The following is a 25,909-nucleotide window of genomic DNA, read 5'->3' on the forward strand; positions in this document are numbered from 1 at the left end:
TGAGTGTACTGTTCAGTAGATAGCAGCTTAGTGAGTGGACTGTTCTGTAGGTAGCAGCCTAGTGAGAAGACTGTTCTGTAGATAGCAGCCTAGTGAGTGGACTGTTCTGTAGGTTGCAGCTTAGTGAGTGTACTGTTAAGTAGATAGCAGCCTAGTGAGTGTAATGTTCTGTATATAGAAGCCTAGTGAGTGTACTGTTCTGTAGATAGCAGCCTAGTGAGTGTACTGTTCTGTAGATAGCAGCCTAATGAGAGTACTGTTCTGTAGATAGCAGCCTAGTGAGTGTAATGTTCTGTATATAGCAGCCTAGTGAGTGTACTGTTCTGTAGATAGCAGCGTAGTGAGTGGACTGTTCTGTAGGTAGCAGCCTAGTGAGTGTACTATTCTGTAGATAGCAGCCTAGTGAGTGTACTGTTCTGTAGATAGCAGCCTAGTGAGTGTACTGTTCTGTAGATAGCAGCCTAGTGAGTGTACTGTTCTGTAGATAGCAGCCTAGTGAGTGTACTGTTCTGTAGATAGCAGCCTAGTGAGTGTACTGTTCTGTAGATAGCAGCCTAGTGAGTGTACTGTTCTGTAGATAGCAGCCTAGTGAGTGTACTGTTCTGTAGATAGCAGCCTAGTGAGTGTACTGTTCTGTAGGTTGCAGCCTAGTGAGTGGACTGTTCTGTAGATAGCAGCCTAGTGAGTGGACTGTTCTGTAGATAGCAGCCTAGTGAGTGTAGTGTTCTGTAGATAGCAGCCTAGTGAGTGGACTGTTCTGTAGATAGCAGCCTAGTGAGTGGACTGTTCTGTAGATAGCAGCCTAATGAGTGTACTGTTCTGTAGATAGCAGCCTAGTGAGTGGACTGTTCTGTAGGTTGCAGCTTAGTGAGTGTACTGTTAAGTAGATAGCAGCCTAGTGAGCGTACTGTTCTGTAGGTAGTAGCCTAGTGAGTGTACTGTTCTGTAGATAGCAGCCTAGTGAGTGTAATGTTCTGTAGAGAGCAGCCTAGTGAGCGTACTGTTCTGTAGATAGCAGCCTAGTGAGTGGACTGTTCTGTAGATAGCAGCCTAGTGAGTGTAGTGTTCTGTAGATAGCAGCCTAGTGAGTGTACTGTTCTGTAGATAGCAGGCTAGTGAGTGTAATGTTCTGTAGAGAGCAGCCTAGTGAGTGGACTGTTCTGTAGATAGCAGCCTAGTGAGTGGACTGTTCTGTAGATAGCAGCCTAGTGAGTGTACTGTTCTGTAGATAGCTGCCTAGTGAGTGTACTGTTCTGTAGATAGCAGGCTAGTGAGTGTAATGTTCTGTAGAGAGCAGCCTAGTGAGTGGACTGTTCTGTAGGTAGCAGCCTAGTGAGTGGACTGTTCTGTAGATAGCAGCCTAGTGAGTGTACTGTTCTGTAGATAGCAGCCTAGTGAGTGTACTGTTCTGTAGGTAGCAGCCTAGTGAGTGTACTGTTCTGTAGTTAGAAGCCTCGTGAGTGTATAGTTTTGTAGATAGCAGCCTAGTGAGTGTACTGTTCTGTAGGTAGCAGCCTAGTGAGGATACTGTTCTGCAGATAGCAGGCTAGTGAGTGGACTGTTCTGTAGATAGCAGGCTAGTGAGTGTATAGTTCTGTAGGTAGCAGCCTAGTAAGTGTCCTGTTAAGTAGATAGCAGACTAGTGAGTGTACTGTTCAGTAGATAGCAGCCTAGTGAGTGTACTGCTCAGTAGATAGCAGCCTAGCGAGTGGACTGTTAAGTAAATAGCAGCCTAGTGAGTGTAGTGTTCTGTAGATAGCAGCCTAGTTAGTGTACTGTTCTGTAGAGAGCAGCCTAGTGAGTGTACTGTTCTGTAGATAGCAGCTTAGTGAGTGGACTGTTCTGTAGGTAGCAGCCTAGTGAGAAGACTGTTCTGTAGATAGCAGCCTAGTGAGTGTACTGTTCTGTAGATAGCAGCCTAGTGAGTGTACTGTTCTGTAGGTTGCAGCCTAGTGAGTGGACTGTTCTGTAGATAGCATGCTAGTGAGTGTACTGTTCAGTAGATAGCAGCCTAGTGAGTGTACTGTTCTGTAGATAGCAGCCTAGTGAGTGTACTGTTCTGTAGGTAGCAGCCTAGTGAGTGTACTGTTCAGTAGATAGCAGCCTAGTGAGTGTACTGTTCTGTAGATAGCAGCCTAGTGAGTGTACTGTTCAGTAGATAGCAGCGTAGTGAGTGGACTGTTCTGTAGATAGCAGCCTAGTGAGTGTACTGTTCTGTAGATAGCAGCCTAGTGAGTGTACTGTTCTGTAGATAGCAGCGTAGTGAGTGTACTGTTCAGTAGATAGCAGCGTAGTGAGTGGACTGTTCTGTAGATAGCAGCCTAGTGAGTGTACTGTTCTGTAGGTTGCAGCCTAGTGAGTGGACTGTTCTGTAGATAGCAGGCTAGTGAGTTTACTGTTCAGTAGATAGCATCCTAGTGAGTGTACTGTTCTGTAGATAGCACCCTAGTGAGTGTACTGTTCAGTAGATAGCAGCCTAGTGAGTGGACTGTTCAGTAGATAGCAGCCTAGTGAGTGGACTGTTCAGTAGATAGCAGCCTAGTGAGTGTACTGTTCTGTAGATAGCAGCCTAGTGAGTGTACTGTTCTGTAGATAGCAGCCTAGTGAGTGGACTGTTCTGTAGATAGCAGGCTAGTGAGTGGACTGTTCTGTAGGTAGCAGCCTAGTGAGTGTACTGTTCTGTAGATAGCAGCCTAGTGAGTGGACTGTTCTGTAGATAGCAGGCTAGTGAGTGTACTGTTCTGAAGGTAGCAGCCTAGTGAGTGGACTGTTCTGTAGATAGCAGGCTAGTGGGGGTACTGTTCTTTAGGTAGCAGCCTAGTGAGTGGACTGTTCTGTAGATAGCAGCCTAGTGAGTGTACTGTTCTGTAGATAGCAGCCTAGTGAGTGGACTGTTCTGTAGATAGCAGGCTAGTGAGTGTACTGTTCTGTAGGTAGCAGCCTAGTGAGTGGACTGTTCTGTAGATAGCAGGCTAGTGAGTGTACTGTTCTTTAGGTAGCAGCCTAGTGAGTGGACTGTTCTGTAGATAGCAGGCTAGTGAGTTTACTGTTCAGTAGATAGCATCCTAGTGAGTGTACTGTTCTGTAGATAGCACCCTAGTGAGTGTACTGTTCAGTAGATAGCAGCCTAGTGAGTGGACTGTTCAGTAGATAGCAGCCTAGTGAGTGGACTGTTCAGTAGATAGCAGCCTAGTGAGTGTACTGTTCTGTAGATAGCAGCCTAGTGAGTGTACTGTTCTGTAGATAGCAGCCTAGTGAGTGGACTGTTCTGTAGATAGCAGGCTAGTGAGTGGACTGTTCTGTAGGTAGCAGCCTAGTGAGTGTACTGTTCTGTAGATAGCAGCCTAGTGAGTGGACTGTTCTGTAGATAGCAGGCTAGTGAGTGTACTGTTCTGTAGGTAGCAGCCTAGTGAGTGGACTGTTCTGTAGATAGCAGGCTAGTGAGTGTACTGTTCTTTAGGTAGCAGCCTAGTGAGTGGACTGTTCTGTAGATAGCAGGCTAGTGAGTGGACTGTTCTGTAGGTAGCAGCCTAGTGAGTGGACTGTTCTGTAGATAGCAGCCTAGTGAGTGTAATGTTCTGTATATAGCAGCCTAGTGAGTGTACTGTTCTGTAGATAGCAGCCTAGTGAGTGTACTGTTCTGTAGATAGCAGCCTAGTGAGTGTACTGTTCTGTAGATAGCAGCCTAGTGAGTGTACTGTTCTGTAGATAGCAGCGTAGTGAGTGTACTGTTCAGTAGATAGCAGCGTAGTGAGTGGACTGTTCTGTAGGTAGCGGCCTAGTGAGTGTACTGTTCTGTAGATAGCAGCCTAGTGAGTGTACTGTTCTGTAGGTTGCAGCCTAGTGAGTGGACTGTTCTGTAGATAGCAGGCTAGTGAGTGTACAGTTCAGTAGATAGCAGCCTAGTGAGTGTACTGTTCTGTAGATAGCAGCCTAGTGAGTGTACTGTTCAGTAGATAGCAGCCTAGTGAGTGGACTGTTCAGTAGATAGCAGCCTAGTGAGTGGACTGTTCAGTAGATAGCAGCCTAGTGAGTGTACTGTTCTCTAGATAGCAGCCTAGTGAGTGTACTGTTCTGTAGATAGCAGCCTAGTGAGTGTACTGTTCAGTAGATAGCAGCGTAGTGAGTGTACTGTTCAGTAGATAGCAGCGTAGTGAGTGGACTGTTCTGTAGATAGCAGCCTAGTGAGTGTACTGTTCTGTAGATAGCAGCCTAGTGAGTGTACTGTTCTGTAGATAGCAGCGTAGTGAGTGTACTGTTCAGTAGATAGCAGCGTAGTGAGTGGACTGTTCTGTAGGTAGCGGCCTAGTGAGTGTACTGTTCTGTAGATAGCAGCCTAGTGAGTGTACTGTTCTGTAGGTTGCAGCCTAGTGAGTGGACTGTTCTGTAGATAGCAGGCTAGTGAGTGTACTGTTCAGTAGATAGCAGCCTAGTGAGTGTACTGTTCTGTAGATAGCAGCCTAGTGAGTGTACTGTTCAGTAGGTAGCAGCCTAGTGAGTGGACTGTTCTGTAGATAGCAGGCTAGTGAGTGGACTGTTCTGTAGGTAGCAGCCTAGTGAGTGTACTGTTCTGTAGATAGCAGCCTAGTGAGTGGACTGTTCTGTAGGTAGCAGCCTAGTGAGTGTACTGTTCTGTAGATAGCAGCCTAGTGAGTGGACTGTTCTGTAGATAGCAGGCTAGTGAGTGGACTGTTCTGTAGATAGCAGGCTAGTGAGTGGACTGTTCTGTAGGTAGCAGCCTAGTGAGTGTACTGTTCTGTAGATAGCAGCCTAGTGAGTGGACTGTTCTGTAGATAGCAGGCTAGTGAGTGGAATGTTCTGTAGGTAGCAGCCTAGTGAGTGGACTGTTCTGTAGATAGCAGCCTAGTGAGTGGACTGTTCTGTAGATAGCAGCCTAGTGAGTGTACTGTTCTGTAGATAGCAGCCTAGTGAGTGTACTGTTCTGTAGATAGCAGGCTAGTGAGTGTATTGTTCTGTAGGTAGCAGCTTAGTGAGTGGACTGTTCTGTAGGTAGCAGCCTAGTGAGTGGACTGTTCTGTAGATAGCAGGTTAGTGAGTGCACTGTTCTGTAGGTAGCAGCCTAGTGAGTGGACTGTTCTGTAGATAGCAGGCTAGTGAGTGGACTGTTCTGTAGATAGCAGCCTAGTGAGTGTACTGTTCAGTAGATAGCAGCCTAGTGAGTGGACTGTTCAGTAGATAGCAGCCTAGTGAGTGTACTGTTCAGTAGATAGCAGCCTAGTGAGTGGACTGTTCAGTAGATAGCAGCCTAGTGAGTGGATTGTTCTGTAGGTAGCAGCCTAGTGAGTGGACTGTTCTGTAGATAGCAGGCTAGTGAGTGGACTGTTCTGTAGGTAGCAGCCTAGTGAGTGTAATGTTCTGTAGATAGCAGCCTAGTGAGTGTAATGTTCTGTATATAGCAGCCTAGTGAGTGTACTGTTCTGTAGATAGCAGCGTAGTGAGTGGACTGTTCTGTAGGTAGCAGCCTAGTGAGTGTACTGTTCTGTAGATAGCAGCCTAGTGAGTGTACTGTTCTGTAGATAGCAGCCTAGTGAGTGTACTGTTCTGTAGATAGCAGCCTAGTGAGTGTACTGTTCTGTAGATAGCAGCCTAGTGAGTGTACTGTTCTGTAGGTTGCAGCCTAGTGAGTGGACTGTTCTGTAGATAGCATGCTAGTGAGTGTACTGTTCAGTAGATAGCAGCCTAGTGAGTGTACTGTTCTGTAGATAGCAGCCTAGTGAGTGTACTGTTCTGTAGGTAGCAGCCTAGTGAGTGTACTGTTCAGTAGATAGCAGCCTAGTGAGTGTACTGTTCAGTAGATACCAGCGTAGTGAGTGTACTGTTCAGTAGATAGCAGCGTAGTGAGTGGACTGTTCTGTAGATAGCAGCCTAGTGAGTGTACTGTTCTGTAGATAGCAGCCTAGTGAGTGTACTGTTCTGTAGATAGCAGCGTAGTGAGTGTACTGTTCAGTAGATAGCAGCGTAGTGAGTGGACTGTTCTGTAGGTAGCGGCCTAGTGAGTGTACTGTTCTGTAGATAGCAGCCTAGTGAGTGTACTGTTCTGTAGGTTGCAGCCTAGTGAGTGGACTGTTCTTTAGATAGCAGCCCAGGGAGTGTAATGTTCTGTAAGTAACAGTCTGAACTCACTGTTGACCCTGGAGACCTTCCACGTCTTCTCCAGCCCTGGCTGTTTCCCCAGCTCGATCTTGAAGGGCCCAGTGTTGGGGTGGATGTCCCTGTCCCGTCCCCCCACTATCACCACACTGTCCTTGGCGTCTTCACACACCCGTACCACAGATGGGTGAACGTAGGGAGCATTGTCATTGTAGTCCTCCAGGTGGATGACCAGAGTGCCAGTACCAGTGGCTGGTGGGCTACCTGTGAGAAGGACACAAATTACACCTGTTAGTAAAACATCAACAACACAGCTATCTCTGTTACAAACACGGCATTGTTCTGAAAGCCTAGTGTACTGTAACTCTAAACATTTCTCTGGTGTTTTGGGACATTTTTATTTCAGGTTTGCCAAGTCTATCCCCCTGCAACTATTTCCAAGTATCAGTTTCTTTCCACTTGAATCCAGTCAGGCGGTTCCAACTTTCTCAGATACTAGCTCTGTGGTTAACTTATCTCTTTCCTTTGACTCTGAGCTTCATTTAACTTTATAAAGAACTGTACAAAACAAACTGCGTTTAATTTCCAGACCAAAGGGTTTGGCCGTCATTGTAAATAAGAATTTGTTCTTAACTGACTTTCCTAGTTAAATAAAAGGGGGAAAAAGTGGTTGAGAGAGACCAGGCTTGGCACCGAGAGCAGGTCTTTGTTGTTTAGATGAGATTACTCTTAACTGAATGATGCAGCGAGATGGCACTGCAGCATCAGACATGGTGTGCTGTATGAGTTTGTCTAAGTCCCAAATGGCACCTATTCCTCTAATCTCTATGCAACAGAAAGTCTATATCCAAAATGGTACCTTTATTCCCTAGTGCACAACTTTTGGCCAAAAGTAGTAAACTAGGAAATAGGGTACCATTTGGGACACAGTCTTTCTGTTGCATAGAGCTTAGAGGTGATTTGAAAAGTGGCTGCATGCAAAACAACTCTGGAAGTCACTGGCAATTACCCACATATGACAAGATCACAATTAGAGAATCATCTTACCGCTATCAGCTTTCCAGGTACCTGGAAAGGTTTGAGTGAATAGGAGGCGTTCATGTCATGATGCGTGTGTCATTGATGTCAAACTGTTTCAAACGAGAGCCTATTTCATTTTCATGGCCGTGTTATTAGTCAGGTGGTGCTTTGAGCGGTGGCATTTTCTGGAGAAAGACTAAACAGAGACAGGATAAACCTTACGAAGCACTGTAAACCCCACCTAAAATTATACCTATAAAGTTTTTACTATAAAAATCCCAGCAGATATAGGTTTATCTAGACTGGAGATAAACTTCTCAGACACACTGACCCGTAGGGCAGAGTGGGGTTAGGTGAGACAAAGGGTTAGTTGAACCAACCATTGTTTCTTGGAAACATACACAAAAATAATTGCTGCGAGCGGCAATTAAAAGGGTTCACAGGATGACAGAATGGACACAATATCAGTTGGATAACAAAGCATTTTCATGTTAATCTCTCAATACCACGACGATGATGCAAGTGAAGTTTAGTCTAATACCATAGTTTATGAATATTTATAAATATACACTACATGACCAAAAGTATGTGTACAGTACACCTACTCGTCGAACATTTCATTCCAAAATCATGGGCATTAAAACTTCTTATGGCTGCAATCCCGCTAACGGGATGATATGACAACAGCCAGTGAAAGTGCAGGTTGCCAAATTCAAACAACAGAAATCTCATAATTAAAATTCCTCAAACATACATGTGTTTTATATCATTTTAAAGGTAATCTTGTTGTTAATCCCACCAAAGTGTCCGATTTCAAATAGGATTTTCAGCAAAAGCACCACAAACGATTATGTTAGGTCACCGCCAAATCACAGACAAACACAGTCATTTTTCCAGACAAAGATAGGAGTCACAAAAAGCACAAATAGAGATAAAATTAATCACTAACCTTTGATGATCTTCATCAGATGACACTCATAGGACTTCATGTTACACAATAAATGTATGTTTTGTTTGATGAAGTTCATATTTATATCAAAAAATCGGAGTTTACATTGGTGTGTTACGTTCACTAGTTCCAAAAACATCCAGTGATTTTGCATAGCCACATCGATTCAACAGAAAAACTCATCATAAATGTAGATGATAATACAAGTTATACACATGGAATTATAGATATACCTCTCCTTAATGCAACCGCTGTGTCAGATTTCAAAAAAACTTTACGGAAAAAGCAAACCATGCAATAATCTGAGACGGCGCTCAGAACAATAGTCAAATTAGCCTCCATGTTGGAGTCAACAGAAACCAGAAATTACATGATAAATATTCCCTTACCTTTGATGATCTTCATCAGAATGCACTCCCAGGAATCCCAGGTCCACAATAAAGTCTTGATTTGTTCGATAATGTCCGTTATTTATGTCCAATTAGCTACTTTTGTTTGCGCGTTTGGTAAACAATTCCAAAGTCACGAAGCGCGTTCACTAAAACCTGACGAAATGTCCAAAAGTTCCGTAACAGTCAGTAGAAACATGTCAAACGATGTATTGAATCAATCTTTAGAATATTGTTAACATAAATCTTGAATAACATTCCAACCGGAGAATTACATTGACTTCAGATGAGCAATGGAACGGAGCTCCCTCTCATGTGAACGCGCATGGTCAAAGAATGGTCACCTCATGGCAGACGTGACTAATTCTCCTCTCATTCGGCCCCCCTTCACAGTAGAGTCATCAGACAAAGTTCTACAGACTGTTGACATCTAATGGAAGCCGTAGGTAGTGCAAACTCGTTCATATCTCGCTGTGATTTCAATGGGATCTTGGTTGAAAATCGACCAGCCTCAGAATTTCCACTTTCTGTTTGGATTGTTTCTCAGGTTTTTGCCTGCCATATGAGTTCTGTTATACTCACATACATAATTCAAACAGTTTTAGAAACTTCAGAGTGTTTTCTATCCAATACTAATAATAATATGCATATATTAGCAACTATGACTGAGGTGCAGTCCGTTTACTCTGGGCACCTCTGTGCACCTTTCATCCAAGCTACTCAATACTGCCCCTGCAGCCATAAGAAGTTAATATTGAGTTGATCCCCCCTTTGCTGCTATAACAGCTTCCACTCTTCTGGGAAGGCTTTCCACTAGACGTTGGAACATTGCTGTGGGAACTCGCATCCATTCATCCACAAGAGCATTAGTGAGGTCGAGCACTGATGTTGGGTGATTAGGCCTGGCTCGAAGTCTGCGTTCCATTTCATCCCAAAGGTGTTCGATGGAGTTGAGGTCAGGACTCTGTGCAGGCCAGTCAAGTTCTTCCACACCGATCTCAACAAAATATTTATGTATGGACCTCGCTTTGTGCATGGGGGCATTGTCATGCTGAAACAGGAAAGGGCCATCCCCAAACTGTTGCCACAAAGTTGGAAGCATTGTCTAGAATGTAATTGTATGCTGTAGCGTTACAATTTCACTTCACTGATTCTAAGGGGCCTAGCCTGAACCATGAAAAACAACCCCAGACCATAATTCGTCCTCCACCAAACTTTACAATTGGCACTATACATTCGGGCAGGTAGCGTTCTCCTGGCTTGTGTGCGGCTGCTCAGCCATGGAAACCCATTTCATGAAGCTCCCGATAAACAGTTACTATGCTGATGTTGCTTCCAGAGGCAGTTTGGAACTCGGGAGTGAGTGTTCAACCAAGGACAGAGGATTTTTACGCGCTACCCTCTTCAGCACTCAGTGGTCTCAGCGGTCTCATTCTGTGAGCTTCTGTGGCCTACGACTTTGCGGCTGAGCCGTTGTTGCTCCTTGTTTCCATTTCACAATAACAGCACTTACAGTTGACCGGGGCAGCTCTAGTAGGGCAGAAATGTGATGAACTGACTTGTTGGAAAAGTGGTATCCTATGAAGGTGCCACGTTGAAAGTCACTGAGCCCTTCAGTAAGGCCATTCTACTGTCAGTGTTTGTCTATGGAGATTGCATGGCTGTGTGTTAAATTGTATACACCGGTCAGCAATGGGTGTGGCTGAAATAGCTGAATCCACTAATTTGAAGGGGTGTCAAAATACTTTTGTAGTGTATATATGCTGACTGCGCAAGAGGCAGGACTTCCTGTTTCTAATTTTCCCTGATAAAATATCCACTTTTTACTATGTTCAGACCACATAATAGGGCAATAATATGTGATTACACAGATATAATAATCACAATATTTCTCATTGTTTGTCTGCATAATTAAAATCTAACATGTATTTGCATGAGACAAAAATTGTCTCCTGTGATGCCACTGGTGCCAATTACCTCTATAGCGCCACCAACTGGTGGTTTAGGAGGAGATGAGACACAATCAGACACAACAGCTGTTCAATCTGAACTAAAGAAACAGATGGAAAAATTTGGGGAATTAATTTAAAAAAGTGCGATCCCAAAGGGAAATATTTTTTTCTCATTGTTAATGTGTTTATAGAAGGACAAGGACAAATTGTCACTTCTTCTGTCTGCATCCTCAGACTGTTCGTCAGCGAAAATATTTTGGGTGAGGTTCAACTCACAGGGTTTAGGACCTCCGAGAGTTAAGTTTCAGTATCAAAAATGGTTTGTTGCTGTAGAAACCTCTTAAGTTTGATCTAAAGAGTGCAATTAGAAGCTGGAGTTTTGATGAAGATGGAGATAGTTTGGGACAAGGCCCTGTAATTTTTTTTTAACACAACACTAAAGAGACTATCAGCGAAGACAGATGTCACAGGAAATATGCAGATAATGGTCATTTATAGTGAGACAAGCAGACAGCGTGCTTGGCTAGAGTTTAATGAAGCCAATTGTTTTCTGTTGGCTTCCAAAATGAATATTCCTTCACCTAATCACTCACTGTCTCCCTCCTTCCTTCTCATCATCATCATATCCTCATAATCAACCTGTCTCAGCAACAAACAAAAATAATGTCCTCTACTTCACTCTGCTTTGTCACGGAGATTAAATTAAACTAATATGTGTGTTGTGACATTAAATTATTATCCATTGTATGTTTGCATTCGAGTTTACAGGTATCTTGCATTCATAGGCAATTTGGTCAGAGTTCAACATTACATTAAACAAATTAATGTTACAACAGAGTAACAATATATTACCCTTCCCCTCCATATAGGCTACACAATATTGTTGGCAGTATAAATTCACAGAGTTTAAATTAATCTTTGTAACCATTGACATTGCGTGTTTAGAGAGAGAGCAGGCTTATTATGAATATTCCATTCTGGTATGCGTCAGGCTGCATGTCTAGATCCCTCCTCAGGTCCAATGAGTGAACCCAGTCAGTTCAGTTATCTGGTCTATTGTCAGAGCCCTGTCTGTGGGCCCCTGGGCTTGCAGCTCTGCTATTCTCCTGTAGCAGCCCAGAGATGAGAGGTGGACTGATTGACTTGTGGGGCTGGCAGGCTGGGAGGCTGCAGGCTGTGAGGAGAGACGCTCCCTTCTTCCTTCTCTTCGCAAGACGCTGTCTGGAGGCCAACACACTTTCCTGTTTTTCTCTCTCTCTGCTCTCTGGGAAGGAAATGAGGGACAGGTTTGTGTTGTGACCGGCAGCAGTTTGAAATGGAGCGAGCGGAGCTTCTCCCTGGCACACAGCGTGATGGGCAAAATCTATTTCTGCTCCTCTTTTCATCTGGGGAACAGGCTTTGTACAGCAGTACAGAATAAAAACAACATCACATGGGCTACAATGAAATAGAAGAATCCTGTGGTCAGTCAAATGCTCTTTATTTCTTGTAAGAGAAGGTTACTGTTGTGGAATATTTATTAAGAGAAAAATGTTTTTTTTTAGAAAAGGCTGTACTCTTTATAATCTCTCCAAACACATAGGCTTTCTCTAGATGAAAGGGCCTACTCACATTCCACTAAAAGCTGAGAATGCGGCCATTCAAAACTCGTAGAAGTCTTACCTGGCTGGCTGCTGCTTCTTTTCTCATTAGAACACCCATTAAGTGTAGGAATACCAGCAACAGGGAGGGAGGATGCTCTTGGCTGGAAATGCTTATTATTGTTATTATTATTGTGATTATTTTCTCAGCTACTAAAGCAGCTGATGGATATTATTCATCCTAATCAGACAGGTTTTTTACATGGACGATACATTCAAGATAATATAAGACAAGTACCGGAAACAATAGAACACTATGAAAAATCTGGGAAACCAGACCTGGTACTCATAGACTTTAAAAAGGCCTTTGATAAAGTACGACTGTAATTTATATATGAATGCTTGGACTATTTTAACTTTGGACAATCTCATACATTGGGTTAAAGTTATGTATATTAACCCCAGGTGTAAAATAGTAAATAATGGCTACTTCTCAGAAAGTATTAAACTGTCAAGGGGAGTAAAACAAGGCTGTCTTTTATCAGCATATTTATTTATTATTGCTATCGAAAAATTAGCTATTAAAATCCGATCCAACAATAATATTAAGGGGGTATAAATTAAGGGGGTTTAAAAACAAAGGTGTCATTGTACGCTGACAGTTAATGTTTTCTTTTAAATCCGCAATTTGGATCCCTGCACAGCCTCATAGAGGATCTAGATAATAGTTCTAACCTCTCTGGATTACAACCAAATTAAGTGCACCATATTATGAGTTGGACCTAAAAAAGATACAACTTTTACATTACCGTGTAGTTTACCAAAAAAAATGTCCGACGGTGAAGTGGACATACTCGGTATTCATATCCTGAAAAAATGTGTTATCTCACTACCATATATTTTAAAAGAAAGTTAGTAAAATTAGATAAGATTTTGCTACCATGGAAGGGACAACACCTGTCTATTTGTGGAAAAGTCACCCTGGTCAACTCTGTCATATTCCAGTTGGCCTATTTATATGTGTTCCTGCCTACACATAATCTCCAGAATATTGCTATTTTTAAAACAAGCAATAGAAATCTGGTTGCAATTCTAGTTTAATCCACCAGAAAAGACAGAACAAATATTATGGTTAAACTCAAATATACTAATTGATAAAAATTTTTTACTTTTCTGGATAAAATAAAAAACATAATCTTTGTAAATTATGTGAGAAATTAGGACTGGTGGAGTTATGTCACACATGCAGTTAATTAACAGAAATATTTGGAAATGTCTGCTCTATTAAAGATTACAACCAACTGATTGCAGCATTACCACAAAAATGGAACAGCCAAGTAGCCAAGTGGAAAGGGGAGAACGTAAGGAACTTGTCTGTCGGCCCTGCATTAAAATCCAAAATTGGCTAAAGAAAAGGGTGATGAGTAAAAAAGTATACCAGTTTCATTTCAGGTCCAAAAAGGTGACAGCTGCACCATACAGGTTGCAAAATAGTTGGGACGAGACATTCAATGTACTGATTCCATGGCACATGGTTTATGAACTGATACACAAAACGACGCCAGATTCAAAACTTAGTTTTTCTCAATTAAAATTATTATACAACATTCTTGCAAGCAATATAATGTTATATATATGGGGGATACAACCATCCCAGCACTGCAGGTTTTGCTGCAAAGAGATAGAATCATTAGATCACTTGTTTTGGTATTACCCATACTGTGCATTCGGAAAATATGTTGTTTTTATTCTCATCAATCTACACACAATACCCCATAATGACAAAGCAAAAAGTTTTTCTGAAATATTACATTTACATTAATATTCAGAAACTTTACTCAGTACTTTGCTGAAGCACCTTTGGCAGTGATTACAGCCTCAAGTCTTCTTGGGTATGACGCTACAAGCTTGGCACACCTGTATTTGGGGAGTTTCTCCCATTCCTCTCTGCAGATCCTCTCAAGCTCTGTCAGGTTGGATGGGGAACGTCGCTCCACAGCTATTTTCAGGTCTCTCTAGAGATGTTCAATCGGGTTCAAGTTTGGGTTCTGGCTGGGCCACACAAGGACATTCAGAGACTTGTCCCGAAGCCTCTCCTGCGTTGTCTTGGCTGTGTGGTTAGGGTCGTTGTCCTGTTGGAAGGTGAACCTTCGCCTCAGTTTGAGGTCCTCAGCACTTCATCAAGTACCTCTCTGTACTTTACTCCGTTCATCTTTGCTTCGATCCTGACTAGTCTCCCAGTCCCTGACACTGAAAAATATCCCCACAGCATGATGCTGCTACCAGGATGCTTCACCGTAGGGATAGTACCAGGTTTCCTCCAGACGTGATGCTTGGCATTCAGGCCAAAGAGTTCAAACATGATTTCATCAGACCAGTTGCTTCTGTCTGGCCACTCTACCATAAAGCCCTGATTGGTGGAGTGCTGCAGAGATGGTTATCCTTCTAGAAGGTTCTCCTATCTCCACAGAGGATTGCTGGAGCTCTGTCAGAGTGGCCACTGGGTTCTTGGTCACCTCCCTGACCAAGGCCCTTCACCCCCAATTGCTCAGTTTGGCTGCGCGGCCAGCTCCAGGAAGAGTCTTGGTGGTTCCAAACTTTTTCCATTTAAGAACGATGGCCACTGTGTTCTTGGGGACCTTCAATGATCCTGGACTTCCTGACGGGCGGCCCCCAGGTGGTGAGGGTAGGTAGCAACACATCTACCACGCTGATCCTCAACACTGGAGCCCCTCAGGGGTGCGTACAGTCCCCTCCTGTACTCCCTGTTCACCCACGACTGCATGACCAGGCACGACTCCAACACCATCAATAAGTTTGCAGACGACACAACAGTGGTAGGCAACAATGACGAGACAGCCTACAGGGAGCAGGTCAGAGACCTGGCCGGGTGGTGCCAGGATAACAACCTATCCTTCAACGTAATCAAGAGAAAGGAGATGATTGTGGACTACAGGAAAAGGAGGACTGAGCATGCCCCCATTCTCATCAACGGGGCTGTAGTGGAGCAGGGTGAGAGCTTCAAGTTCCTTGGTGTCCACATCACCAACAAACTATCATGGTCCAAACACACCAAGACAGTAGTGAAGAGGGCACAACAAAACCTTTTCAGCAACAACATTTTCAGGAGACTGAAAATATTTGGCATGGGTCCTCAGATCCTCAAAAAGTTATACAGCTGCAACATCGAGAGCATCTTGACTTGTTGCATCACTGCCTGGTACGGCAACTGCTCGGCCTCCGACCACAAGGCACTACAGAGGGTAGTGCGTACGACCCATTACATCACTGGGGCTAAGCTGCCTTCCATCTATGACCTCTACACAAGGCGGTGTCAGAGGAAGGTCCTAAAAATTATCAAAGACCCCAGCCACCCTTCTTTTACGCTGCTGCTACTCTCTGTTTATCATCTATGAATAGTTACTTTAACTATACATGCATGTGCATATTACTTCAGTTAGCCCGACTAACCAGTGCCCCGGCACATTGGCTACCCGGACTAATTGCATTGTGTCCTGCCATCACAGCACAGTGGAAAAATATATGGCAGCTAAAAATCTAAACTGGATGGTCTTGGGAGATGTTGAGGGTAGCTGAAGGCTGGGACTAAAAACAAACAAAAGATAACTAATGTAAAATATGCTGTCCGTGAAATGTATGTAGGATATACAGAATAAACTGGAAGTGGAAGTGGAAGCCTACGTATGTTGTCCATTAGTTTACTCCAATTAGGGGAGGTATGCTAGGGAAAGGGGAAAATAATAGAGGGAAAATATATGTTATATATATACCTTTTTTTAAATCAATGTGTTTTTTGGCAGAAATTCCTTCTGGAACATGGGAACTATCATGTGCCTTAATAACAAACGTGTATGCCATCTGTAAATCAAAATAAAATTGTTAAATTACGAGCCTTGTTGGTTTAGCCATGGAAAAAGACAGCAACCATGATTGGCTGAAATAATGAGTGGGCTGGACATGTCGAGAGATGAGTTTGGATGGGTGTGCAATGTAGCTATCATTCAACCTGGTTAGCTACCTGCAGATTCATGCAGGGTAGTAACGTTATGATTTGGGATTGTGGTTCATTGTTTAGCTAGCTAGCTCCATGTTTAAACAAGACTCCACTATGCAAGTAACTATTTCAATAGACTGTTTATGATGTCACACCGACAACTGTCGATAGACGTAGCGGTAAATTCGCTCTGGCTATCTACTCCGATTTCAGAGCACTCGTCTGAGTGTGCCAGTGCACAGAATAACTGATGAATTTATGAACACTCAACACCTGTTGAATATGGCCGGTGTCAGTAAACGTTGGCCAAAAAGCATAATTAAATTGTTGCCAGCAGCAAAGTTGCAGTCACCAACGATCTGGATAACATAAAAACAGCCTAACCAGCTCTGCTAGGGCGAGTAAAATGGTCAAAGTGAGCTGTTCTCTCATTTGTATCTGGAAGTAGCTGGCAAACTAGACAACTTTAGCCAGTTAGCTTTGGTGCTTGACTGCTGTTGTTAGGTCAGAACGCTCGGATCAATCCTACTTTTCGGCAAGAGCGTCCAGTGTGCGTTCTGAACGCCCCGAGAGTGAAACGCTCTGAATTTACAAACGGCCAATCTGACAACGCTCTGAGTTTACGAAAGCACAGAGCACACTCCAAATTAAATTTACGAACACACCAGCAGTATAGCCTTCAGTCTTTAACGCTTTGGTTCTTTACTACATAGCCTCACATGTGAATCCTTAGAGAGATGGGTGGGGCAAAATCTTAAAAGGGTGTAGACAAAGAAGAGCTTTCCAGTAGGTACCATTTTCTCAACAGTGAGATTACAAGTTAATACATTTTCAAAGCAGAATTACTTTCCCATTGTTCCTAAACTGTAGTGTCTGATATTCCATTTTCGAGCTCTGAGTCTCTACTTTTATCCAATGTAAAAAACACAATTTCAAATTTTGCTACATAAGACCGAATCGAGCCTGTCGGTCACATATTTATTTTGTTTACTCCAATTAGGAGAGGGGTGGTAGGCTTAGGGGGAAATAATAAAGAAGGAAAATAAACTGGCCAAAAATATAAAGACAACATGTGAAGTGTTGGTCCCATGTTTCATGAGGTAGAATAAAAGATTCCAAGAAATGTTCCATACGCAAAAAAACAACATATTTTTCTCAAATGTTGTGCACAAATTTCTTTACATCCCTGTTAGTGAACATTTCTCCTTTGCCAAGATAATCCATCCACCTGACAGGTGTGGCATATCAAGAAGCTAATTAAACAGCATGATCAATACACAGGTACACCTTGTGCTGGGGACAATAAAAGGCCACTCTAAAATGTGCAGTTTGATCACACAAAACAATGCAACAGATGTCTCAAGTTGAGGGAACGTGCAATTGGCATGCTGACTGCAGGAATGTCCACCAGAGCTGTTGCCAGAGGATTGAATGTTAAGTTCTCTACCATAAGCCGCCTCCACTGAATTTCGCAGTACATCAAACCGGCCTCACAACCGCAGACCAGCTGTAAGGTGTCGTGTGGGCGAGCAGTTTACTGATGTCAACGTTGTGAAACGACTGCCCCATGGTGGCGGTGGGGTTATATTATTGGCAGGCAGAAGCTACGGAGAAAGACCACAATTGCATTTTATCGATGGCAATTTGAATGCACGTGATGAGATCCTGAGGCTCAAACGATGGATATCTGTATTCCCAGTCAGGGCCTAATGAATTCATTTCAATTGACACATTTCCTCATATAAACTGTAACTCAGTAAAATCTTAGAAATTGTTTCATTTTGCATTCATATTTTTGTTCAGTATATATAAAATAAATTAATATATTTTAAATAACATATATATTTTAAATACACAGTGCCAGTCAAAAGTTTGGCCACACCTACTCATTCAAGGGTTTTTCTTTATTTTTTACTATTTTCTACATTGTAGAAAAATAGTGAAGACATCAAAACTATGAAATAACACATATGGAATCCTGTAGTAATGAAAAAAGTGTTAAACAAATCAAAATATATTTTAGATTCTTCAAAGTAGCCACCCTTTGCCTTGATGACAGCTTTACACACTCTTGGCACTCTCAACCAGCTTCATATGGAATGCTTTTCCAACAGTCTTGAAGGAATTCCCACTTATTCTGAGCACTTGTTAACTGCTTTTCCTTCACTCTGTGGTCCAACTCATCCCAAACCATCTCAACTGGGTTGAGGTCAGGTGATTGTGGAGGCCAGGTCATCTGATGCAGCACTCCACCACTCTCCTTCTTGGTCAAATAGCCTTTGAACAGCCTGGAGGTGTGTTGAGTCATTGTCCTGTTGAAAAACAAATGATAGTCCCACTAAGCGTAAACCAGATGGGATAGTGTATCACTGCAGAATGCTGTGGTAGCCATGCTGGTTAAGTGTGCTTTGAATTCTAAATAAATCACAGACAGTGTCACCAGCAAAGCACCCCCATCCATCACACACGGTGGGAACCACACATGCGGAGATCATCTGTTCACCTGCTCTGCGTCTCACAAAGACACGGCAGTTGGAGCCAAAAATCTTGAAATTGGACTCATCAGACCAAAGGACAGATTTCCACCTGTCTAATGTCCATTGCTTGTGTTTCTTGGCCCAAGCAAGTCGCGTCTTATTATTGGTGTCCTTTAGTAATGGTTTCTTTAAAGTAATTTAACCATGAAGGCCTGGATCACACAGTCTCCTCTGAACAGTTGATGTTGAGATGTGTCTGTTACTTGAACTCTGAAGCATTTAATTGGGCTGCAATCTGAGGCTAGTAACTCTAATGAATTCTCCTCTGCAGCAGAGGTAACTGTGGGTCTTCCTTTCATGTGGTGGTCCTCATGAGAGCCAGTTTCATCATAGCGCTTGATAGTTTTTGCGACTGCATTTGAAGAAACATTCAAAGTTCTTGAAATGTTCCAGATTGACTGACCTTCATGTCTTAAATTAATGATGGACTGTTGTTTTTCTTTGCATATTTGAGCTGTTCTTGCCACAATATGGAATTGGTCTTTTACCAAATAGGGCTATCTTCTGTATACCTTGTCACAACACAACTGATTCGCTCAAACGCATTAAGATGGAAAGAAATTCCATAAATTTACTTTTAACAAGGCACACCTGTTAATGGAAAATGCATTCCAGGTGACTACCTTATGAAGCTGGTTGAGAGAATGCCAAGAGTGTGCAGTGCTGTCATCAAGTCAAAGGGTGGATACTTTGAAGAATCTCAAATATAACATATATTTGTATTTGTTTTTTGGTTACTACATGATTCAATATGTGTTATTTCATAGTTTTGATGTCTACATTATTATTTTACAATGTAGAAAATAGTTTTTTTTTTTTAATGGAATGAGTAGGTGTGTCCAAACTTCTGACTGGTACTGCAGATGGGGGATTGGAAATGATGCAGACATTGATAGAAGCCACAATCTATCTGCAATATTAAAGCTGATCTACCCTCTAAAAAATAATCATAAATACAAATAGATTTTTTAAATAAAAACAATCACAACAGCGATGAGAAATAGCATCGCCAGAAAATCTCACAATACATCACACTCACAACCTGCCAAGATAACAAATTCACAGATGCAATGCAAAGGGGAAGTAGAGAGTGTTAGAAAAGAGGAAGAGAGAGCAGCAAAGGAGAGGGAGAGGAGAGAGGAGGCTGAGGAAGGAGGAAAGAATGAACAAAGGTGTGAAGGAGGAGAATGTCATGAGCAATACGGGCAGATTTGAGGATGGAGAGGTAGACCCTGAGAGAGAGAGGTGGGAGAGGAGAAAGTCAGGTGGATACACACAGCAGGTAAAAGGAGAATTAGGACACAGAATGAGAGAGAGCTTTGATGATGGGTTGAGAGGAAATTAAATAATCTGTTTAGAGAACATAACACAATACTACTTACACAATAATAATACATGCAGAAAGGGCACTTCTACGCCACTATATGTCCTCTTCACATGCAGCCAGCAGGCAGAGAATGAGCTGTACCCTCTTAGAAAACAAGATTCCAAAAGTGTCCTTTGGCTGTCCCAATAGGAGAACCCTTTTTGTTTTCAGGTAGAACCCTTTAGGGTTCAATGTAGGGGTTCCTTTGTTGAAAGGGTTCTACATGGAACACAAAAGGGTTTTACCTGGAACCAGAAGGGTTCAAACTGGAACTAATAAGGGTTCCCCAACAGGCGGCCCGTGATTTATTTGCCCCCACCACAAGTTTTCTGAGCAAAAAATAAATACAACTTAAAGAAAAAACGTTTTATTGTTGGACATAAAAGACTGTATTAACACCAGCAAATCAGCTGTGTTTTAAATTAGGGAAATCTGTTCCAAAGTATTCACACACATAATAGAGCAATCTACAGTAGTGGCCAAACGTTTTGAGAATGACACAAATATACATATTTTTTGTCAGATGTTACTATGGAATACTGAAGTATAATTACAAGCATTTCATCAGTGTCAAAGGCTTTTATTGACATTTACATGAAATTGATGTAAAGAGTCAATATTTGGTGCTCCATCATGCTGGAAAAGGCATTGTTCGTCACCAAACTGTTCCTGGATGGTTGGGAGAAGTTGCTCTCGGAGGATGTGTTGGTACCATTCTTTATTCATGGCTGTGTTCTTAGGCAAAATTGTGAGTGAGCCCACTCCCTTGGCTGAGAAGCAACCCCACACATGAATGGTCTCAGGATGCTTTACTGTTGGCATGACACAGGACTGATGGTAGCGCTCACCTTGTCTTCTCCGGACAAGCTTTTTTCCAGATGCCCCAAACAATCAGAAAGGGGATTCATCAGAGAAAATGACTTTACCCCAGTCCTCAGCAGTCCAATCCCTGTACCTTTTGCAGAATATCAGTCTGTCCCTGATGTTTTTCCTTGAGGGAAGTGGCTTCTTTGCTGCCCTTCTTGACACCAGGCCATCTTCCAAAAGTTTCCGCCTCACTGTGCGTGCAGATGCACTCACACCTGCCTGCTGCCATTCCTGAGCAAGCTCTGTACTGGTGGTGCCCCGATCCCGCAGCTGAATCAACTTTAGGAGACGGTCCTGGCGCTTGCTGGACTTTCTTGGGCGCCCTGAAGCCTTCTTCACAACAATTGAACCGCTCTCCTTGAAATTCTTGATGATCCGATAAATGGTTGATTTAGGTGCAATCTTACTGGCAGCAATATCCTTTCCTGTGAAGCCCTTTTTGTGCAAAGCAATGATGACTGCACATGTTTCCTTGCTGGTAACCATGTTTGACAGAGGAAGAACCTGATTCCAAACACCACCCTCCTTTTGAAGCTTCCAGTCTGTTATTCGAACGCATGACAGAGTGATCTCCAGCCTTGTCCTCGTCAACACTCACACCTGTGTTAACCTGTTGAGGACAGAGGGCGCTGTTTTCACTTTGGGGGAAAATCGTGCCCAATTTACACGGCCTCGTACTCAATTCTTGCTCGTACAATATGCATATTATTATTACTATTGGATAGAAAACACTCTGTAGTTTCTAAAACCGTTTGAATTATATCTGTGAGTAAAACAGAACTCATTTTGCAGCAAACTTCCTGATCAGGAAGTGGAAAATCTGAAAACGATGCTCTGTTCTAGGGCCTGCCTATAAATGGGCTTGATACGTATAAGTATACATGCACGTCATACACCATGGTGCTTGCCTACGGAGCTGTGAGGGGAACGGCACCTCCGTACCTTCAGGCTCTGATCAGGCCCTACACCCAAACAAGGGCACTGCGTTCATCCACCTCTGGCCTGCTCGCCTCCCTACCTCTGAGGAAGTACAGTTCCCGCTCAGCCCAGTCAAAACTGTTCGCTGCTCTGGCACCCCAATGGTGGAACAAACTCCCTCACGACGCCAGGTCAGCGGAGTCAATCACCACCTTCCGGAGACACCTGAAACCCCACCTCTTTAAGGAATACCTAGGATAGGATAAAGTAATCCTTCTAACCCCCCCCCCCTTAAAAGAGTTAGATGCACTATTGTAAAGTGGTTGTTCCACTGGATATCATAAGGTGAATGCACCAATTTGTAAGTCGCTCTGGATAAGAGCGTCTGCTAAATGACTTAAATGTAAATGTAATACACCTTCCACTAGATGTCAATAGGCAGTGAGAGAAGAAATGGAGTGTTTATCTTGGTCTGAGGTGGAATAAAAGCTCTTGGCATGACGTGTCACCCATTTCCTGTTTTCTGGAAAGCGCGAGAAGGAGCCTGGGATTGCCTTCTGGAAAGCTGTCGTTATAGACCACTAATATCTCCGGCTTTGATTTTATTTGATAAATGTGACAATATCATCGTAAAGTATGTTTTTTCAATATAGTTTTATTAGATTATTGAAATTTTTTCGGGACGTTAGGCGTGTTGCGTTGTGTGCCTTTGTTCAGGAAGGAGAGCTTCGCGCTACTTTGCTAGCTTTCTGTGCTAATTGACTGGAGAAGAGGACGTTCTAAAACCAAACAACGATTGTTCACGACAAAGGACCCCTTGTACAACATTCTGATGGAAGATCGTCAAAAGTAGGACCCATTTTATGATGCTATTTCATATATTTCATATATCTATATGTGTACTATTAGGTAGCGCCCAGATTTTGGGCACGCTCTCGCTATAACATAAGCTGGATGTCGTAATGAAGTTATTTTTAGAATTCTAACACGGCGATTGCATTAAGAACTAGTGTATCTATCATTTCCTATACAACATGTATTTTTTAGTCATGTTTATGAATAGTTTATGTTTATGAATTTATGTATAACCACTGATTTCAGCTCTAAATATGCACATTTTCGAACAAAACATAAGTGTATGTATAACCTGATGTTATAGGACTGTCATCTGATGAAGGTTTATGAAGGTTAGTGAAAATTAATATCTTTTGCTGGTTTATTCGCTATCGCTAACGGGCCTTGATGAATGAATGCGGTAGTGTGGTAGGCTATTGTAGTAAGCTAATATAATGCTATATTGTGTTTTCGCTGTAAAACACTTAAAAAATCGGAAAATATTGGCTGGATTCACAAGATGTTTGTCTTTAATTTGCTGTACACCATCGATTTTTCAGAAATGTTTTATGACGAGTATTTAGGTATTTCACGTTGGTCTCTATAATTACTCTGGCTGCTTCGGTGCTATTTTTGACGGTAGCTGTGATGGTAGCTACAATGTAAAACTGATTTATACCTCAAATATGCACATTTTTCGAACAAAACATAGATTTATTGTGTAACATGTTATAGGACTGTCATCTGATGAGTGTATGTATTTTTTAGTCATGTTTATGAATAGTTATTTGGTCAGAATAGGTGAGTTTTAGAAAAATATCCGCACATTCAGTCAAAACTGTTCGCTGCTCTGGCACCCCAATGGTGGAACAAACTCCCTCACGACGCCAGGTCAGCGGAGTCAATCACCACCTTCCGGAGACACCTGAAACCCCACCTCTTTAAGGAATACCTAGGATAGGATAAAGTAATCCTTCTAACCCCCACCCCCCTTAAAAGAGTTAGATGCACTATTGTAAAGTGGTTGTTCCACTGGATATCATAAGGTGAATGCACCAATTTGTAAGTCGCTCTGGATAAGAGCGTCTGCTAAATGACTTAAATGTAAATTGTAAATGTAAATGAAGTTGTTTCTTGGTTAGTTTGGTTGGATCTTGGTTAGTTATGTTGGTTTTGTGCATGCTACCTGTGCTGTGAAAAATGTCTGTCCTTTTTTGTATTTGGTGGGGGGCTAACATAAATATACGTGGTGTTTTCGCTGTAAAACATTTAAAAAATCGGACATGTTGGCTGGATTCACAAGATGTGTATCTTTCATTTGCTGTATTGGACTTGTTAATGTGTGAAAGTTAAATATTTCTAAAAAATATTTTTTTAATTTCGCGCTCTGCATTTTCAGTGGAATGTGGGAGGAGTTCCGCTAGCGGAACCCCGGAGCCAGACAGGTTAACGAGAGAATCACTGACATGATGTCAGCTGGTCCTTTTGTGGCAGGGCTGAAATGCAGTGGAAATGTTTTTGGGGGATTCAGTTAATTTGCTTGGCAAAGTGGGACTTTGCAATTAATTGCAATTCATCTGATCACTCCTCATAACATTCTGGAGTATATGCACATTGCCATCATACAAACTGAGGCACCAGACTTTGTGAAAATTAATATTTGTGTCATTCTCCAAACTTTTGGCCATGACTGTACAGACGCATTCAGAAATTATTTTTCCAAATTCTGTTGTGTTACAAGGTGGGATTCAAATTGATTTAATTGTCATTTTTGTCAACTACCTACACTCTTTAATGATAAAGTGGAAGAAAAGCTATGAATTATGAAAGATAAAACACGAATAGACTAAAACACTAAGTATTCAACCCCTTCAGTCAATACAAGTTAGAATCACCTTTGGCAGCGAGACTGTGAGTCTTTCTGTGTACATCTCTAAGAGCTTTCCACACCTGGATTGTGCAACACTTGCACATTATTCATTTTCAAATTCTTAAAGCTCTATCAAGTTGGTTGTTGATCATTGCTAGACAGCAATTTTCAAGTCTTGCCATAGATTTTCAAACCGATTTAAGTCAAAACTGTAAATAGGCCACACAGGAATGAATACTCAATGTTGTCTTGGTAAGCAACTCCAGCGTATATTTGGCCTTGTGTTTTAGGTTATTGTCCTGCTGAAAGGTGAATGTGTCTCCCGAGTGTCTGTTGGAAAGCAGACTGAACCAGGTTTTCCTATAGGATTTTGCCTGTGCTTAACTCGATTCCATTTATTTTTATCCCCAAAAAACTCTCTAGTCCTTGCTGATGACAATTGTAGTGACTGGGTCTATTGATACACTATCCAAAGTGTAATTAATAACTTCAACATGCTCAAAGGGATATTCAATGTCTGTTTTTTTCTACCAATAGGCACCCTTCTTTGTGAGGCATTGGAAAACTTCGCTTGTCTTTGCTGTTGAATCTGTGTTTGAAACTCACTGCTCGAGAACTTAGATAAATGTATGTGTGGGGTACATGTAACTTATTATGTGGCTTGTTAAGCACACTTTTACTCCTGAACGTATTTAAGCTTGTCATAACAAAGGGATTGAATACTTATTGACTCAATACATTTCAGCTTAAAAAAAAAAAAACATTTGTAAAATGTTCTATAAACATACTTCCACTTTGACATTATGGGGTATTGTGTGTAGGCAAAAATCTCTATTTAATAAAATGTTGAATTCAGGCTGTAAAACATCAAAATGTGGAAAAGCCAATGGATGTGAGTAATTTCTGAAGGCACTATATGTGATCTTGTACAAATGTAAGCAATGTTATGTTTTAGTCAAATATTATATCTGTTTGGGCTTCTTGAGGTCAATTTGCAGTCTACAAATTCTTTGTAAATATGTTCTGGCCACCTCACCATCCACTCAAGACATTTTTGTTGTTGATGATCCCTGTCATATGAGGACACCCGAAGAACCCTTTGAGGTTCCAGATGGCAAAAAAAAATCTAAGAGATTATAGAGTGGTCTTGTTTAGTCTACCCAGAGAAGGCCCTTCATTCACTAAATCACTCACATCCATCTCTATCTATCTCTCTAGCGAATTATGTGAAATACTATAGCTTCATGCTAATCTGATTGCCTGATCAATGGTGTAAATTAGTCCAGCCACAGCCAATTTAGCAGTGGGAGAGTGTTAATAAGAAGGATGACTTCAGGGAGACAACTGAGGAGGACAGGTGCACTGATAGTTTGACATATTCTGATTTCTGGTTGTCATTTTATTCTATAAAGCTGCTGGGAAGGCTATTGATATGACTAGAAACAGCAAGTGGGGAATGAAAGCATACTATTCACTCAAATTTAAAGCAAGTGTCACGGAT

At 42.1% G+C, this 25,909-nt stretch overlaps 1 protein-coding gene across 1 annotated transcript in view; it reads right to left on the bottom strand.

The window, feature by feature from the left end:
• Positions 1-25,909, bottom strand: part of LOC139539869 (cadherin-13-like) — a 704,975-nt gene that overhangs the window by 18,599 nt on the left and 660,467 nt on the right. The window contains exon 13 of the mRNA XM_071343218.1: positions 6,145-6,375. Coding sequence (XP_071199319.1) covers positions 6,145-6,375 — 231 coding nt within the window. The remainder of the gene's footprint in view (positions 1-6,144; positions 6,376-25,909) is intronic.

Source organism: Salvelinus alpinus, chromosome 15 (genome assembly GCF_045679555.1).
Source record: "Salvelinus alpinus chromosome 15, SLU_Salpinus.1, whole genome shotgun sequence".
Classification (NCBI taxonomy): Eukaryota; Metazoa; Chordata; class Actinopteri; order Salmoniformes; family Salmonidae; genus Salvelinus; species Salvelinus alpinus.